A 19,593-nucleotide genomic window follows, 5' to 3' on the forward strand; every position below is an offset into this window, starting at 1 on the left:
TTTAAAATTAAAAAAAATTTACGTAGTAGTCATGTAAAAAAACATTTCAATGAATTTGAATTTAACAAATAATTTTGATAAGGTAACAATTCTTAATATTTACATAACATTTTATTTCAAAAAATTTACATCAATATTTTAATCAAAATAAAATATTTGAACTAATAAATGAAATTTTAAAATTTGAGATACCAAATCATATCAAAAAGTTGAAATATAAAGATTAAATTTTAGATCTAAGTGTAGTGTAAAGATCAAAATTGGAATTTGACCATTATTATATAATTTTAAATTTAAGTATAGTATAGGGACTAAACTTGAAATTTGCCCTTTTTTTTATATAAAAGAACATGTGTCGACCAAGGATCAAGACATTCTTTTTATATATACAATATATAGTTTAGGAGATATTTTATTTTATTTTATGTCGTATCAAAAAATCATGGGGGGAGGGGGTATAGTCTCGCATACCCACACCATACACTTAAAAAAGCTTGCACGTTTGCACCCAACACGGCAACACGCAAAGCCTACGTGCACTCTTACATTATTCTTTCTCTGCTTCATTGCATCAACAGGTTCTTTTCCCCAAAGAGAAAACCAAAGAGTGGGGACATATGGGTTTATTTTATATGCCTTCATCCCCCCCGCCCCGCCCCCCCCCCCCACCCCCCCGCGTCGGGGCCCATAGACAAGGGTGATGGTGGGACCTGATATCATGGCACGAGATTCTTGATCCAAAGGCTATCAATGGCGGTAGGGGTGTTTATTGGGTGAGTGATGGAATAGGTTTTAGTAAAGCCTTGTGGTTTCTGTCTGTGTCTCTGCCATTTGATCCTTTTAAAGGAAATAAAAGGAAAAAGAAGGTGATGGTGTGGGATTTGCCTTTGTGGAAATTTAAGATAGACAAAACCCGCTTTGTTCTTCCTTAGATATCTCTACTTTGAAATTTCTCTACTCGCTCACCACCATGATTGCATATTATTATTATTGGTAAAATTATTATTGAGATTATTATATTAAGAGTTAGATTATATTTTATCTTTTCTATTAAAAATAAATAAATTAGTCTTTGTCTATTAGTTTAAATTGTAAATGTGTCCTATCATTGTTTTGGGGTTAACGAAATAGCTAGACAATAATATGCGCTTTGCTATGTTTACATCATGCTTGACATACAAAACTAGTTTTTAATAGTAGAAATGGATTGAATTTTGATTAAATTCTACTATTAGATATTGTACTTTACAAAAGTTGTGGGTTTACTCCTTTTACTAAACGATAATTGTTAAATTCATTAAATTAAGTTTTGCTATTTCCAAAATCTAATGCATCAAATATATTATCATACATGTAATGTCATGTTAGCTTGTTATTTTCACATATTATTCACTAAAAGTCTAGTTAATGGATTAACAATTGACGTTTTTCTTAACAAAGAAATTTCAAAATTCGAAAATTATAGGGAGTTAGAATGATCCAATGGGAGAATATGAAATAAATCTATAATTACACACATAGTACAAGACTAGTAATTGAATTTAACTACTATTGTTTGGAGTAGGACTAAAATTTCAAATTTTGAAAAGTATAGAGACTAAAATTGACCAATTTAAAAAGTATATGGACTAAATCTACAACTTCCATAAAGTAAAATAGCAATATTAATTTTTAACAAAAAGATCAATTTACTCTTTAATTTGACATTTTCTATTAGAAGAATAAAATACAATTGGATTATGGATGGTAATTTTACCTATTATTGTTTTATATTTATTGACATCATCTTTTATAAGTGATTCAAAACAACTAATAACTTTCGGGGATTTGCAGGTTATGGCATTTTTTTTTTTTTTTTTGCCTTTCTCTTCTTATATCCTCTGCGATTATTAAGAAGAAAAAAGCAGCTAAGCTCTGTCTCACCATATCTTTCTCTTACACTTATAAATACTAGTGTTCCTTGAATTCATGTCTTTCACATCTCATCTTAGGAGCTTTGTAAACCTTGTTCATGGTGTGGATGTTTTAAAGGGGTGAATAGGTCTTGTTGGAGAAGCAGGGCACGTGCAAAAGAGTGCCTTAATCCCCATTTGGCTTCAATACATATATATGTATGTGCGTTGTTGCACGTGCTCCCCTTCTCCAACTGGGGTTACTCACCCTATCTCCGCTGTCTTCACCATTGTTATCCTCCGTTTGCAAGCTCTGATCATCCCTGTAATTCATCAATGTATATACATAAGTAAGTAAAAATGGTGTTTTCCTTTTAATATCCCCGACCCATGTTCATTCTCCATGCTAGATTAAAGTTAGAATGGAAGGTGAATTGCAGGAATATAACTCATCGTCCTTTGGACTACGTACATACGTTGATACGTATACGAGGAAGAGAGATCATCACAGATGGTGCTATGGGGTTTTCACTTTTAATTCTGGGTCATCTTCGGCAACGTTATTAAGATTTGACAGTTTTTAAGTTATTTTTATAGTCATTGCAACATTATGCGATCGTTATCTAAAATCAAAAGCAATACTTTTACTTTTTTTTAAATGACGATTTATTCTAATATACGTTTATCAAAAAAAAAATATGCAATCATTGCCTTAAAAAAAAATCGTTTTAAATGACAATTTCTACAATTAAATGTAATATCTATTTGAAAGAATAACCATTACCTTTTTATATTTATTACGATATTACATGGTCGTTATCTAAACTCAAAAGCAATATTTTTTCGTTTAATGTTTCCATTGATAATTTAAGTAACATTTTTTATAATTAAGCACAACATTTATTTGAAAAATTAACTCTTTTGCAACACTTTTCTCTCATTTTTTAAAACTCTAAACAACAATTTCTTTTTCTTTAAGCAACAACTACAATTAACTATTAATAATTCAAACATGTTTAAACATTCAAAAGTACTTACACCACATTTAATAATATTTAAAACAAAAATAATTTCAATAATATATTTAATAAAATTTTACTGATAACAAAAAGAAAAAACCTATTAAACTCCGTAAAATCACATAAATGATGCTCTCCATTCAAATATTACTTTTTTTAAAAAAAAATAATTAAAATCATTATGTAAGTCAAAATAAAAATGAGAAAAACATTATACTCACGATCCATTTTACAAGTTCTAAACTAAATAAAATAATACCTAAGAAGGGTTATGCATAATTGAAGATGATGTAACATGTCCACCCGATATTCCATCTAAGGCACTACCAATATCACTGGAGATCGAACTTTCATTAAACATAGATCTTTGTGTTTTTGCGTGAAGCTCCCATGCACAAGTAATTAATTGTCTTATTTTGTTTAATGATCTTTCTAGTATAACTTATGCATGTTTGTAAATAGAAAATATGTAAAATGAAGGTAACAAGGAACCCCTAACCAAAATCCCAACAATTATTCATCAAGCTTTTCTTTTTTTCTAACAGTAAATGAAGGCTTTATTGATGAAAAGAAGTATCTGCAAGCACCCCAAAGAAAGCAAGGCCCACGTTACAACACGAGCAAGAAAAGACACCAAAGCATATCTACAACATGTAGCAAATAAGACTAAAGCTGCAGTAAAGCAAACACATAGAAAACCATAATAGACAAGGCTCGAAACAGGATACCAACAGGCAAAACCAATAGAACTGTATAATCTCAAAACAAGTCGGGCCTTGCGAAATTGCCACCTTCCCTGTACTGATTAGCAAGCTGTTGGCTTCTGCATTAGCTTACGATACATTCGACTGACATAAAGCTAAAATCCACCCCAGTCCAACCTCAATCACGTAATAGTCAATCAAAGCAACCGGCAAACAGAGAGAGACAACAGAGTGACCTAAAAGGCATACCTTTTGTGGAGAAAATTTCTCAAGTCTGTAAAATCAATCACCAAAAACGTTCAAACATTTTAAAAGGTAATTTCTCTATTAAAGGCATACTCCAAAATATTTAAAAAAAAAAAAAATTATGTCCTAAAAGAAAAATAAAAAAACAATGCTTAAAACTACTTATACCTCTCTCAACTCATAAATATGAGGATAATAAATTTTAATACACTCGAACCTATATCCCCTACATTAACAACAATATCCATAGTTAAAATTCAATCCACAAAATTTTTAAAACTTAAATTGGTTCAAAGAGTTGATTTTTTGAAACAATAATTTTATTGGAAAACTAATATATTAATTTATGTTGGAATAAATACAAGTTAAAAATAATAAGCTCAAAAGACAAGTAATTACTTAGAGACTTATTTATGTTAAAGTCAAAATATTCATTTATTTATTTTAATTTTTACACATGATAAAGCTAAATATATTATGAGTATTTTCTCATATATATATATTATATAAAAAGGTTAAAATATGTCATAAGTTTTATACTTTTCATAAATTTAGAATTTAATCTTTATACTTTTATTTCTAGGAATTTTGTCCTTTTACTTTTTAGTTTTCAAAATTCAAATTCAATTGATAACATTGTTAATATTGTTTTTAAAATTTAGGTTTATCACAACGTCATTTTTTAGTTACATTGTTATCGATGAGTTTTTTTTTTAATTTCAAAATGTCACACTAATCAATTTACCAAAAAAATAACAATGTTAACAATTCGACCAGAATTTTGAAATTTAAATAGTGGAAGGACTAAATTCTTAGAAATAAAAATATAGAAATTAAATTCGAATGTGTGAAGAGTACAGTTGCCTATGTTATATTTTAACCTATAAAATTAATTTTACAATTCAATTTTTAAATAATAAATAAATTTATTTACTTTAAACTTTTAAACAATAAAGTAAATTAATAAAACATAGATCATCTTATTTTATATTAATAACTAATGAATATATATATATATGTATGTAGAAGTATATATTTATTAATAAATAGTTGAGTTTATTATATATCAATAATTAGGTGCTTAATACCATCAATTTTTTATTTAATGACAAGAGTATCTATGCTGTAGCATGAGAGTTTAGGTTTAATCCTAATAAATTTATCTTTACCCCAATTATCAAAAACAAAAATTAAATGCTTAGTAATTAATACATATATGTATATGTATATATATATATATCAATATATAATTGAATTTTGTGTACATATTAATTAATAATTAATTAGGTGAATCAATTCAAATTTATAAACAATTACAAGACTTCTTTTATGCAACAACAATTCATAAAATGAACCGTTGCCTAAATAAAATTTTTATGCAACAACAATTTTGTTATTTTAAAATTTCAAAATATGTTACGATTTTCTTTATGGTGATTACCAATATAATTTTAAGCAACAATATTAGTACAATGTTGTCTTTGTGTTGCTTAATATAATAAAATGTAACATTTATAAATTGTTGCATAATGTTTAATAACTACTTTAGATAACAATATTGCGTAAAGTCATTTTTGTTGTAGCGTAATTTACAAAAAACAAAAAAAAAAACCATAGTCGGGTGCTTTTCTTTTTTTGTCTTTTCACTGTTTTCCTTTACTTATTGTTGAATATGGTTTGGGCTTTGCCCCCTCCCTTTCTTCCGCTTTTAGGGTGCGTTTGGCTATTTCTTTTGAATTTTTATTTTTATTTTTTTATATTTTTTACATGTGTATATACATGTAATAAAAGAAAATATTTATTTTTTACATAAAGATGTCACGTGACGCTTTGTGATTGGTTATCAACTTTTTTAAACATTCGTCAAAAAAATGGACTAAAAAAATATAACGGAAGCATACTTTATGTACCAAATTAGGAAGTTAGTATACTTTAGGTATCAAATTTGGCCAAAAAAGTTTAGATATCAAATTGGAAAAATGAGTATACTTCAAAAGTCAAATCATGAATTAAACCTTTAACTAATCCTAACATAAGAAAATATTTTGATTATTAGTAAATTACGGGATACCTACAATGTAGGTGAAAGATAGAATTATGTAATAAATATATTTATAAAAGTTTATATAAAAACAAATTAGACTTTAGTGTGATAGTAAAATATAAATGTTGAAAATTATCGTGCACTACAACAAAACAACCCTATCGTAACACTTTTTTGACCTAAGATGACGCAAAAAGGGTTGGCATAGGTCTCGCGACGCTTCTCTCGACGCTTCCAAAAAGGTTGTCTTTAGTATCGTTGGCGTAGGCACAACGACTCTTTGGAAAAAGCATTGCCAAAAGTCAGCATACGGCGACCCTTATTGAAGCGTTGTGAAAGGCTTAGTCAATGACGACCTTAAAAAAATGTCGCGGTAGACCTAGTTAAGGGCAACCTTTGAAAAAGGTTGCGATAGACCCGTTTAATACAACCATAAAAGGGTTGCGATAGACCAATTTAAGACAACTGTTAAAAATGGTTGCGATAGACTCGTTTAGAGCAACGTTAAAAAGATTGGTATAGATTTGTTTTCGACAACCTTAAAAAGGTTGCGAGAAGCCTTGTTTACGGCAACCCTTAATAAAAATTGCTATAAACCTTATCTACAGCAACCTTTTAAAAAAGTTGTGGTATATCTTGTTTACGGCAACCTTGAAAAAAGGTTGCGATAGGCCTGCCTACGGAAACATTTTAAAAATGTTACAATAGACCTTGTTTATGGCAACCTTAAAAAAAGGTTGGGATAGACTTGTCTAAAGCAACCTTAAAAAGGTTGGTGATAGATTCGTTTAAGGTAACCCTAAAAAGGTTGCGATAGATCTTGTTTAAGGAAACTTTTAGAAAAGGTTGCGATTGACCTGTCTAAGACAACGTTAAAAATTTTGCGATAGACCCATTTATAGCAACCCTAAAAAGGTTGCGATAGACCTTTTCCAAGGCAACTTAAAAAAAGTTGGGATAAACCCGTCTAAAGCAACCTTAAAATGGTTAGGGTAAACCCGTCTAAGGTACACTTAAAAAGGTTGGGATAGATCTTTGTCTCATGTCCGATATTTTTTTACAACGTTTTCCCCGATTTTTAAGAGCCTATTTTGGTAAAATATGAGCAAATTTGTATGTATTAGGTTTGGAAAAGTTTGAGTCAATATTAATTGAACAATTAATTAACATGAAATGATAATATAAATACAAAATTATCATTGAATAATGCAGTTAGTAATTTATATACAAAATCCTAATAGAAGTAGTCGACAAGTTGCGAACATGTTGTCAACCTATTTCACATGACATCAAAAAATTATACAAAATCCTAATAAAAGCAATCAACACATTGCAACATGTTGTCAACTTGATTCCCATGACACAAAAAATTATGAGACAACCGCATTCACAACCACTATATATATATGTAATACATAATATGCAATAAGCCTCATTCGTCATCATCCGAACTGAAGGCTTTATCATCAAGTCCGCTACTCAGAAATTCAACTGCAAAAAATAGCAATGTACATTTTCTATTTATACAAGCTAGATGAGAAACAACATGAACACATGGAAAGAATATTTTAATATTAACCAAAGAACCATAAATTGAAGCTAAATAAAGAATTTTCATCAGTACATCCACTACTAATTATTAGTTGAGCAAGCAATGAAGACATCAAATAAGAACATAGCATTCAATTACAACAAGCAATATCTATTAAAACATTAACAAACTTATTGACAATCTAGTTATAAAATAGTCACCTTACTATGCTTATTATGAAAAGTCTTGGACTTACTTGACATTCCCTTTGCCATACACTCATCGATGAGAGCCTTATACTTTTTCTCACGAGCATCCATCATTTTCATGAACTTTGCCTCTCGAATTTCAGTTAATTTCATAAATCTTTCTTCTGCCTCAGCTATCAAATGAGCTTCTCGCTCTGTAGCCTCCATACGAAATCGAGATTTTGCTTCCTCGAGTAGAGTTTTCTCTCGAACTGCTTGTTCGGCTTGAATTGTTTGTATTTGCTGGACATGTTTTGCGCTCATCTCTTCAATCAATGTAGTGATGGCCGATGTAGTTTGGCTTTCTTGGGTAACTGACCCATAGCCAAACAACCTAGATTTGGTCATCCCACGTCCATATCCCAACATTTTTCCATCCTTGTCAGGGCCAAACACTTGTGTATAGACCTCGTTTTCTAATGCAATATTATCTTGAGGTGCGGAAGAACTCTCAGGTATTGGCATAGAGTCTTCAACCATCTTGCATGCTTCATCCTACAGTTATCTTTAATTAGAAAATTCTATTTTTTTTAAAAAAATTGATGTCAAAATAATTATAAATAAATAAATAATACCCATTTGTTTCTTACATAAACTTGTTCTACTGCCTCACTGCTCAATTTGCCACTCCCATCTTTGCGCAAATATTGAAATCTAAACTGCTCCAAACGTGAAGGTTCACAGCCTTCCTTCTCAGACTATTATACAACAAAACAATAGTTAACACTATTCACCAATGAGTGCAGAATAATTAATATAAGTTACATATTGATTAATATGTAATACTTACAAACTGTGCATTGAGGGTCGCATATCCTGTACAACCAGCAGTATGTGCATAACGCACCTTTGTTCGAGATTCTTTCGTCTTTTCTGAATGTGCCTATTGTTTAAATTAATGAGAAAAAATATGAGAGTAATATGAAAGCTAAGTTTATTATGCCTCATTCAACAAATCACGCATTTATACATCCTCTACTTTGATCATACTGTAAGTGGAAGTAGGAAAAATGAGACAATTAATCTAATAAAAGTGCAAACCACAACTTGTGGTGTTCCACATCGCTCTACTAGCCACTTCCATCGATCATCATGCGCACTAGAAGGATTGTTTTCATATATTTCTTCAATCGATCGACCTTCTTGGACCATCTCTTTATAGTATCTAGTTTTCAAAGTCGATTTAAACTCCTTCTGGAGTTTTCCAACATGTGAAAGGATGTCAAAGTCCTTCACCTTACCTTGGAGATCAAACTTTTCCTACACAAATAACAAAACAATGTAACAAGCATTCATTACATACAATTTCAAATAATGCAAAATTACTGCAATACATTAAATTAGAAAATGATTATGTACTACATACATGAACGATTCTTAATATGTTTTCCAACACATATTTAGAAAGATGTTTCAATTGTTTTGTATTCAAAGGACAGATAGAACCAGTCCTTGCAATTGTACCGAGAAATTCAGCCAATTTGGACGCTTCCTTCCCAATAGGCTGGCCATATTGGTTGGCTTCTACTACTATACGAGTTTCAGGTTGAAGATTCCATATATCTTTCATGTTTGTAGGCCCTTGCTTTCTCTTAGTACCCTTAGTAGCCTCTGTCCAAAGTAACAATTATATTTTAGATATGAAAATTGAAAAAAAAATATTATGTATCAATGTAAAAAAATAAATACGATGCAAAAGCAAAAGCAAATTGTGAATATGGTAGAAAAAGAAAAAAAACAATATTAATTAAATAAAAGCTTAATAAAAGATTTTATTTATCATAACAAATACATAATATTTATCATGGACAAAAATATTTTTGTCCACTGATACTCCATTTAATTTTTGTACAAAAGCCTATAAAATGCTTTAAATTTTTGGGGACAAAAAACACTTACCATACTCTCAAAAATATTTATCCGCTAATACTCCATTTATTTTTGTTTCTTGTGCTTTCAATTTATAAAATTCTCATATAAAAAATGAATGAAAATTTAAAAAGCAAGAAATATTCTAAGTAAGAAAGTAAAAAAATGGATTTATATCATATCTGAAATCAAAATTGTATAATGTCAAAATTTTTAGTAATCAACACCAAATTCCTTTTTCACCTTTAATCCACCCTCTAACCCGCAATCTAAATTTTAGCAATCTTACATAGTTGAAGAAACAGGACACCATGGTAATAAACAGAGTAATTTACTGATAAATTAAACGGCTCATAATTATCATACCTGCTATAGGAACATTATCAAAACTGCAGAAGATATTGAGGAAATGTAAAAACCCATCATGTTTAACAAAGCAAAGAAATGGTGCGGAAGTTATGAAAAATTATAGTGCAGCAGAAGACAAAAGGAATCTATGAAGGAAAGAAAACAAAACATAAAATCCGTACAATAATAGAGTGCAAAAGAAGAGCAACGACAAAATGGTAACAAATAGAAAGTTCAGTGGGGCAAAAAACCAAACACACAGTTAAAGCCGAAATTTTTTTGTTTCTTTGTATATTGTGAAGAAAATGAAAACTAGAGAAAGCATAAATACCAACAAAAGGGATTAAACTAGTTTAAAACCAGAGAAATAATAAGTGAGAAGGAAATGGAGGTACCAGTCGGACTTGCAGGTACTTCTTCAACTGACTGAGTTGGAGTTTCATCTCCCGTGCTTTGACTATCGGTAGCAGCACTTCCTAAGGTGTTCGAACCTGTCGAAGAACCCCTCGAAGAGAATCGTACACCTTTTAATGGTCTCCTTTTGCCAATCATTTTCCTAGAAAACAAAGAGGTAATGAGTTTTCAACACAGCACCCAACACAGCACCGAAAAATTCATGGGTTTTGGGTAGGAGGAAAAACCGGGAAAAATATGAATTTTCTACTTGGAATTCTCGGGAAACTTGAAACCTACTGTAACTTTGGAGCAAGACTTACCTTTTATTTTACCTTTTAGGGTTTGGCTAACAAATTCAAAGTAAAGGCCGAGAATGTCTACTGCATTTTATTAAAACAAAAATCCAAGCAAAACAATATGGAGAATGTCCGCAAATCAAGCCCAAAAACAAACAAAAAATAGACCAAAAAACAAGCAAAATAAGAATGTGGACCAAATCAAGCCCCACCCCCAAAAAAAAGCACATCAAATTTATATTCTATTAAATTTTTAAAATATTTGAATATTTTATATTCTATTCAATTTTTAAAATAATAACCTAAAAATTGATTTTTATAAATAAATTAAAATTAACAAATAGCACATCAAACTTAAACAAATAATATATTACAAGCTTTTGTAGCCAAATATACCTTTTTTTATCCCCAAGTTGGCAAAAGTCCGATCCAACCAAAATTAGGATCACAAATCTTAATCTCCTCTAATTAATCTCATATCTCATATCTACTTCCTTTTTATTTATTATTTTTAATTATTCGTTGAGTCAATTGGTGAAGCGTACACTTTTGGTCAAAGCAATACTCGTTAGGTTTCTCTTATTTCCCATTTTATACTTTCATTCTTCAAAATATTCTATATTCAAAATAATTAATAAAAATTCAAGTGAAATAAGGTTGGGATATTAATAATTATAAAAAAATCGACATCTATATAAATATCGATGAAGGTGAATAACTTAATTTTTAATTTCAATCTACTCTATCGTCATGCTTAATCAAAATAAAATTAAAAAACACAAAGATTAGGTAATATTAATATATGATTACACATTAAAAATAATTAAACTCTACAAACATAACTTAAAAAAAAAAAACTCTACTATCGAGATCGCATATGGATAACATAATTTTCTAAAATTGTAGTAAAATAATAAAAAATAACTTTTTAAAAATAGAATAGGTGACCATCCTAGAATAAAGACTAACTCTAATATAAATATTACAATAATATTTTTAATATATTACCTAAATTACTCATAAATCTCAATCTCTAAAATAGATGATATTTCATATGTAAACATGCTCAAAGCACATATCCTCCAAGCTATTATAAAAACTATCGAGTTAAGATATAATTAAATGTAAATATATAATAATAAATATATATATATATACAGCAAATAAATATCTGAAATATCATGCCGTAATAAAAATATACCTGGATAATTAACTGCACATCATTGATATCTAATCCCCTTGCCGCCACATTTGTAGCCACACTAATGTCATGAACTTGCCTGACCAAACCCTTTTAAGGTGACACTGCAAGCATATATAAATGAGAATGGTAATAATCATGAAATAAAATCCTATTTACAAACAAGAAGATGAATGCTATCTTTATTTATTTTTCTTTTATTAAATTTAAACATACACAAATTAATATATTTTTAAGATTATAAAATATATTACAAACTTTTAAAACTCAAATCTGACTTATATATCAAATAAGTATAATTTTTCTATCCAAGTAAATTTTTTAAGTTTAAATCAAAGTTAAAACTTAAAACAATAAACAAGTCTAAGTTATAAATTAGATACGGGGCAAGGTGTAGGTAAGGCAATTTATGGGCACACTTATTGAAGCAATTTACTACATCATACATTTCCTTGAGAAGGGAATGAAAGAAGGTCCCGTCACACACTAGACAATCAATAATTTTCCATTGGAACGGGACTGAAGCAGCAAATGTTAGAGATGAGGAAAAGAAAAATACTAGTAACGTTATCCGTATCAAATCATGAAGGGAATATATAAGAAAAGAAGAAAAGTAGGAAGAAATTAAAATATAAAAATAGACATCATAGAAATATCATTCCTGGTTGACTCACAGCTAAAGATAAATTGATAAGAAGCATAAACTCTTTAAGTGGACTCGCCAAAGGTTTCAAAATGATTAAATAAGGTTCTGATATTTTCAAACCAAATGTCTAATGTAGTAAACACATAAACTGTAGACTTCCCATTTTCAAAGAGGAACCCCAAATGCCAAAACAGTTAGCAATTATCGTAATGTAGGTCGCAAGTATGTATAATATGAATATAAAATGTCTTCAAATATAAAATGAACATACATAGATGTTAATATAATAATATGAATGTCATCTTCATTTAAGTGCTCTTTTCTTTTGGGCCATTCATTCTGCTATAATGCATTAAAATGTCAATTACATTAAATCTTTGCACTTCAAAACATCGTTCTTGTTCAAATTAAAACTAAAATTATTAAGTCACAATTTGATGATCACATCGGATATTCATCATCTTCTATGGGGTTTCACCGCTTAGATTGAACAAATCTCTTGGTTTTACTTGGATAACATGGAGCCATCCTTCACTCTTGCCATTCTCGACATAAAATACTTGTTTCGCTTGAGAAGCCGATGTATGGATCGTCCAAATCACGATTCCTGTATGGATAAACTCGAAAAATTTCACCATAATAAAACTATTTGCATCCTTCTTCATACTCCTAGGAGATTTAATATTCACCCAATCACATCTAAGCATGATAACCCAAAACCTTTCATAATAGTTTAGCTCAATAATTTCAATGCAATTTCCATAATAGTTTCTCCCGTCAAAAAAACCATCACGCCACTATTTTGAGTCTTACGATGTTGCTCAAGTTTTTAGTATGGACCCTAAAACCATTAATTATAAGCCCATCATATGTGTAAACCACCTTATGCGGTCCTCGAGCGGAGCAATTACATCAAGATCAACTTGTTCAACTTCCATCTTTGGAATCTAACCATATAGTAGGAAATCAATTAACTCTTATTCTATGATCAAATTTCTACAATGTTCCTCATTACATAAATAATATGATAAATTATTTTAATAGTGACAATTTACATTTACAAAGCCATCTTGGGAACTTTTCAACTAACTATTTGTCTTCTGTGCGTTTACTAATTTGAATACCACCATAAACAGCTCGCTCAGACTCTAAAAATTCCCTATAATATATTCAGTATACAAATTATGTGATAACTTTATTTGTCTATTGGTTAAGAAAAAGATTCGAATGACAAGATTTTCCTCAGGAAACTCATTGACAATATGGTGATAACTTATCGCTGTGCAATAAAACATAGCGGTTTGCTTGTGCAAGACTTTTTGCATCCAATATCTTCGTGTCCATGGTGCTAACTAGACATCCTCCAGAAGAGAAAATGTACCGTTTTTGAATATTCCCATCATTCCTTGGAGGACGGGAAAATATAGCCTCAACATCAGAAAAATAACGGGAGCAAAATGTAAGACATTTTGAAACTATGTACCCTTCAGTAATGGAACCTTTGGGATAAGCTCTATTTCGCACCGAAGCTTTCAATCCTATAAGATACCTACATCACATACATTTATTTTTACATACTTATTATATTCTATATTAAAATAATAAAAATAAAATATTGTGAAATTTTTTTGATATATCTCATATACCTTTCGATCGGGTACATCCACCAGTATTGAACAGGTCCACCAAGCTTAGCCTCCATCGGCAAATGAATAATCAAATGAAACATGATTGTGAAGAAACTTGGAGGAAATATTTTCTATTTCACAAAGTGTTAATATAACTTGTATTTGGAGTTGATCAAGTTCTTGTGGATCAAGACTTTTTACACATAATCTCTTGAAGAAATCTGATAGATTTGTAATAACACTTAGCACCTTCTTTTCTACAACTCCTCTTAAGCATATAGGAAGCAAATCTTGCATAAGAATGTGACCGTCATGACTTTTAAGGTTGCTCAACTTGTGCTCTTTCAAATTCACGCATCGAGATATGTTTGATGCATAACCATCGGGTACCTTCAAGTTCTTCACAATGGAAAGAAAAATATCTCTTTCCTTTGATGCAAGAGTGTAACACACTTGCGAAAGGTGCTCTTTCCCATTTCTCATTTTGGATGAAGATAACTTCGGATGTCCATATCTTGTAGGTCTTTGCGTGCTTTGATATTATCTTTACCACCACGTGAGAGATTAAGAAGGGTGCCAACGACATTGTCACATACGTTCTTCTCAATGTGCATGACATCCAAGTTATGTCGAAGAAGATTGTAACGCCAATAAGGCAAGTTGAAAAATATGCTCCTCTTCTTCCATAAAGTTTCGTCTTGATTTATGAGATTTGCTTCATCTCCTTCTACCACCAATTCTTCAAAGTTGTTAAACAAATCACACCCCTCGTCTACATCAAGTTCTACCAACCCTTCATCTAGTTCTTCTCTATCCCTCTTCGAGTTTTTCTATAAATGAAATTGACACCTTCAACTTCCCTTAAGATATCTTCCCGGATCGTGGTATAGGAGCTACCCCATACTCTATAGTGCCATCAATTCACGACTTTGTTTTCGAAATGGGTGTTCAGTTGATAACCATCGACGATGACCCATATAATGTAACTTTCGACCATACCGTAGCCATCGAGATTCAGTTTTTTCAGCACAAATTTGGCAAGCAACCCGACCTTTTGTACTCCACCCTGAAAGATTGGCGTAAGTTGGGAAATCATTGATTGTCCAAATAAGACAAGCCCGTAAAATGAAAGATTCAGAAGCTGATGAATTAAAAGCATCAATTCCTGTCCACAATTGCTTCAACCCTTTAATTAAAGGTTGCATGTAGACATCAATGTCGTTGCCAGGTCCTTTTTCACCAGGGATAACCATTGACAGTATCATTGATGATTGTTTCATGCATGCCCAAGGTTCTAAATTATAAGGAATAAGAAGTACGAGCCGTGTACTGTGACTTGTACTCATTGTTCATAATGGATTGAATCCGTTGCTGGCCAAACCTAGCCTAACATTACGAGGATCAGATGCAAAATCAGGAAACCTCTTATCAAACGCATCCCAAACAGAACCATCGGCTAGATGTCTCAATATACCATCTTTGGTTCGTCCTTCTTTATGCCATCTCATGGATTGTGATGTCTTAGAGGATTGAAATAATCTTTTAAGTCTAGGAATCAAAGGAAAGTACCGTAATACCTTGGCGGTGCTTAGGACGACGACAATTATCATCAACTTGTTCATCTACATCCAACTCATTAAAAGATTGCCACCTTGAACTTTTACAGACATCATAACTGATCTTTTTACTAGCATCGCCCCAGTATAACATACAATCATTCGGGCAGGCGTCAATCTTCACATACCCAAGATTTAGTGCGAAATCTTTTCTTCGCTTCATAATATGTAGTCGAATTGTGTTTCCATCTGAAATGCCTCATTTAAAACTCCAATAAACATGTCAAAGATTTTGCTGACCATCCAAAAAGTGCTTTAAAGTGGTAAAGCTGAAGTAGGAATGAGACGCATGAAAACTTGACACAACCAGGATAGAGCAGAATATCACAATCATCTAAAAGAGTAGTTGCTCTCTCTGTAGTCCTTTGGGCCTCATTAAAATCATCCTCCCGACCATTATTCTGAAACTCGCTTGAAACTCCATCAAAACTCTCATTAAGAGTTGGGATGTTGATACCTAGAGCATCCGTTATGAGATCTCTTAAATCGGCTTCGTTGTCTTGTGATTGCGTACAAATTGATGGAGAAGTTCTCACTGTTTGGTCGGTTTGCACCGATGTTCTTTCAATGGATTCTCCATGAAAAATCCAATGCTTGTATTCTTTTATTATACCATGAAGACGAATATGCTCACCTACAATATGTGGTTCGTGCAATATCCTATTATTGCAACGATAGCACGAACAATATATTTTTCCGTTAAAAACTGATTTTTCAATTGCAAATGATAGAAATCTTTCTATTCCAACTAGGTGATTGGTGCTAAATCTTGGAGCATCCATCCAACTTTTATCAACCATCTGTTAAAGTAATTAATATTAAAACAGAGTATCTATTAATGCCTAATCCTAAGGTTCATGTGTGAAAGAGATGAACTTTCTGGTGAACTAATAGCAACCAAAACTACCTAATCCAGAAATAAAATAACAAGTTTAAATATTAAAAAAAATAAAATTTATCTTGATGACAAATGATAAATAATATCTAAATTCTTATAAATAAAATATTCCAAACTCCAATGATAGAAAAAATTAAACCTAAATTTTAAAAAAAGGGAAAAAAAAAGGAAAAGAAAAGGTTTACTAACCTTTTAGTTATATCAGATTCGTAAATCCAATATCACATATATCAAACGAAAGGGGGGTGACTTAAAGAACAAATCAATTAGATACGTCAAAGCAAAATTTTGAAGTCAGCAATACGTTCCACATCTATGTTAACCGTTTTAATCATTTTTATCACTTTTATTATTTTATTTTCACATGAATTATGGTTTCTAGATATAATACAAACATGAAATAAAAAATAATTAAATTACAAAAAATAAAATAAATACTGACATAAATATATAAAGCGCCTTAAACGCTAGATAAATTTTCTAGTGAAGATTACAACTTATTTATATTTTTTTCTCGAATGAAAATTAGCGGCCTTCTAGATAACTATAGCTTTGAATTTTTTTTTTGGAAAATTATTATTAATTATAATTATCAATAATGTCATTAAAATTACTTCTTGAATTGAAAATGGCCACGAATACTGCATTATATTTGCTCTTTTTTTTTAAATGACCAGACATTTCTATTGTTCTAGAAATACACTTAAATTTATTATGGTTTAATTAATTTCAAAAAAAAACTCATGGAATTTGATTAAGTCGTTGATATTAACACACCATGAAGACAACAAATTAATTTGATCTGTATGAGAATGACATTTCATGAAACTAAGTTCGAGTGGTGATTATACAAAAGAGTATAAAACTTTTTAGGTATAAGTGGATTTTTCCTAGTTTAACTACGATCCGATTATATATGCATGGTTTTGTTCAGGCCATTAATTGATGAATAAGTAAACAGCAGTGATTTCACAAGTAGTGAAAGAAAAACTAGAATAAAATAGGGATGGGTTCCTTACTTTATCACAGGAGACTCGTACAAGCCACGAAATAATTCCCACTTCTTAGCAACTTGAGCAATGACAAGCATCGACTTTGGCTTCTGCTCAAGTCCCAACGCTGCATTTGATCAAACAAATGATAGAACTATTAGAAGGAAGCAAACAATGCCCCAAAACACACAGAACCAAAGAAACAAATTCATCCATGCCTTAGAAAGAATCCTGTAATGGGTTTTGTTAAAAGGATATCTGATGTCTCCCCACTAACAATCCTATCTATGTAAGGGTTGACATCTTCATAAGTAACTATAAGAACATTTTTCTTAAAGAGCTGCTTGTCGGTTTGACCATGGAAGAATCCCTTTAATACTGGCTGACTATACTTACCTGCATTCCAGAAAGGCAAGAAGAATAAGGGTGTTAAAGAAATCTTAGGGCATCAAAATGATCAAGTATTTGTGAAAGCCATAGATAATTTAATGCGATTATTGTATCTAGAACATTAATACAGAAAGGTGAAATTATACAATTTAAATAACTGCTTTACACATTTCCATTCAATGGCCGATATAAAGTTTAAACCATATATTCATTCCATTCTAGTTTGAAATGACAAAATCTACGTGCCAAGTGAGAAACTGTAAACAAAGCAGATAAATAAATGCACTACTGTTATATTAAAAGGGTGGCCTAAATTAGAGGTGGCAAGCTGGTTTAATAAATTAATTATGAAAATCATTAATAAAACTATGTTTAGTCTATTGGCTTCCAAGGTAATAGACAATAATGAGTTGGCAAAAGAAGAAATAAAATAAGGAAAAGAAACTTTAATAAATTTTAAAAAAAATGCAAGAGTAAGGCATATACCTTGCTGTTTCTTGAGCTCCCAAACTTATCCAAGCGAGAAATGAAGTTAAAAGTTTTATGTACCATAATTAGGGGTGATATCCATGAGGTGAAGTTTTTTTTTTTTTATATTAACTTTTTGTGAAGATATTCATGAGATATTTCCACTAAAGGAACTCCATTTAACAAAACCTCTCCCTTCAAAGGATCGTAACATCTCTCAATTAAGTTTGCAATCGTGGTCTGCAATGATAAGAAATTTAGGACATCAACTATTAAAATCCACCAACAGAGAAAATGGAAAACAGAATAGGGTAAGGGATGATGATGTTACTTTTCCACCACCACTTGGTCCAAGAAGGGCAACTTTCAACCAAGTTTTAGTTTCAATGTTATTCCCTGCAATTCAAACAGTACTCTGTTTCAAATCATGAAGTTCGAGAATCGTAAAACCATGACTTAAATTAATCTCCTAAATAACAAATGTTCTCTCTATCAGAATTCGTTGGCCAGAGCAATGCCAATCTATGCACTTCAAATTTACCCTTGTTTTACTGTGATCTTCTTCAATTTTATCATGTTGCAAATCCTAAAAGGGCAGGCCTACTAAACCAAACCCATCACCATGGTATAACAAGGAAAATCAGAAAAACAGTGTCAATACTGCTGATATTACTGAAACAAAAATAGAATTCCAAAACCGCACTTGTACAAGGAAAGTGGCCCTAAATATATATCAACTGTAGATTAAATGAAAACAGCCAAGTGTTCAACTAATTGAAAATCGTTCCCTGACCTTAAAAATATATAAATTGTAGATTAAAGGAAATCGACTTAATTCATCATTTAACACAAAGCCAAATCAATCATACATACCCATGAAGATTGAGACAAATCTCAACAAGTTGAAACTGATTCACCAGGTTCTACCACTACAGGATTGGGGATTTCATGCATGGAATCAGAAGGCGTGCTTTACCAAGATGGTGGAGCGGTGGTGGACGGCAGATGCACCGGTGGCTAAGGCAGGCAGTGGACAGCAAATGCACCCGTGGCTTGGGCAGGCGGTGGACAACAGATGCACCAGTGGCTGGGCAGGCAGTGGACGGCAGATGCAATAGGTTTGCTTTGGCCAACAGAGTTTGGAGTGAGAATAAGTGGTTT

At 31.2% G+C, this 19,593-nt stretch overlaps 1 protein-coding gene and 2 long non-coding RNA genes across 3 annotated transcripts; 1 reads left to right on the forward strand and 2 right to left on the reverse strand.

Annotated features, from left to right (window-relative positions):
* Window positions 1-2,148: 2,148 nt before the first annotated feature.
* On the forward strand, window positions 2,149-2,551 carry LOC128285296 (uncharacterized). Its single transcript, XR_008275770.1, has 2 exons — window positions 2,149-2,242; window positions 2,333-2,551. It is a non-coding gene; the product is annotated as an uncharacterized LOC128285296 (long non-coding RNA).
* A 4,990-nt stretch (window positions 2,552-7,541) lies between these two features.
* Window positions 7,542-10,591, reverse strand: LOC128285297 (uncharacterized). The gene is made up of 6 exons (XM_053022700.1): window positions 10,543-10,591; window positions 10,297-10,457; window positions 9,051-9,295; window positions 8,475-8,944; window positions 8,275-8,382; window positions 7,542-8,179 (listed from the first exon to the last, which is right to left on the reverse strand). Exons 2-4 carry the CDS (start codon window positions 10,451-10,453, stop codon window positions 8,669-8,671), a joined length of 678 nt encoding a protein of 225 aa, XP_052878660.1. The 5' UTR covers window positions 10,454-10,457; window positions 10,543-10,591; the 3' UTR covers window positions 7,542-8,179; window positions 8,275-8,382; window positions 8,475-8,668.
* Window positions 10,592-18,549: 7,958 nt separating this feature from the next.
* On the reverse strand, window positions 18,550-19,365 carry LOC128285298 (uncharacterized). The gene is made up of 3 exons (XR_008275771.1): window positions 19,306-19,365; window positions 18,764-18,828; window positions 18,550-18,672 (listed from the first exon to the last, which is right to left on the reverse strand). It is a non-coding gene; the product is annotated as an uncharacterized LOC128285298 (long non-coding RNA).
* Between the last annotated feature and the right edge of the window lie 228 nt (window positions 19,366-19,593).

Source organism: Gossypium arboreum, chromosome 12 (genome assembly GCF_025698485.1).
Source record: "Gossypium arboreum isolate Shixiya-1 chromosome 12, ASM2569848v2, whole genome shotgun sequence".
Classification (NCBI taxonomy): Eukaryota; Viridiplantae; Streptophyta; class Magnoliopsida; order Malvales; family Malvaceae; genus Gossypium; species Gossypium arboreum.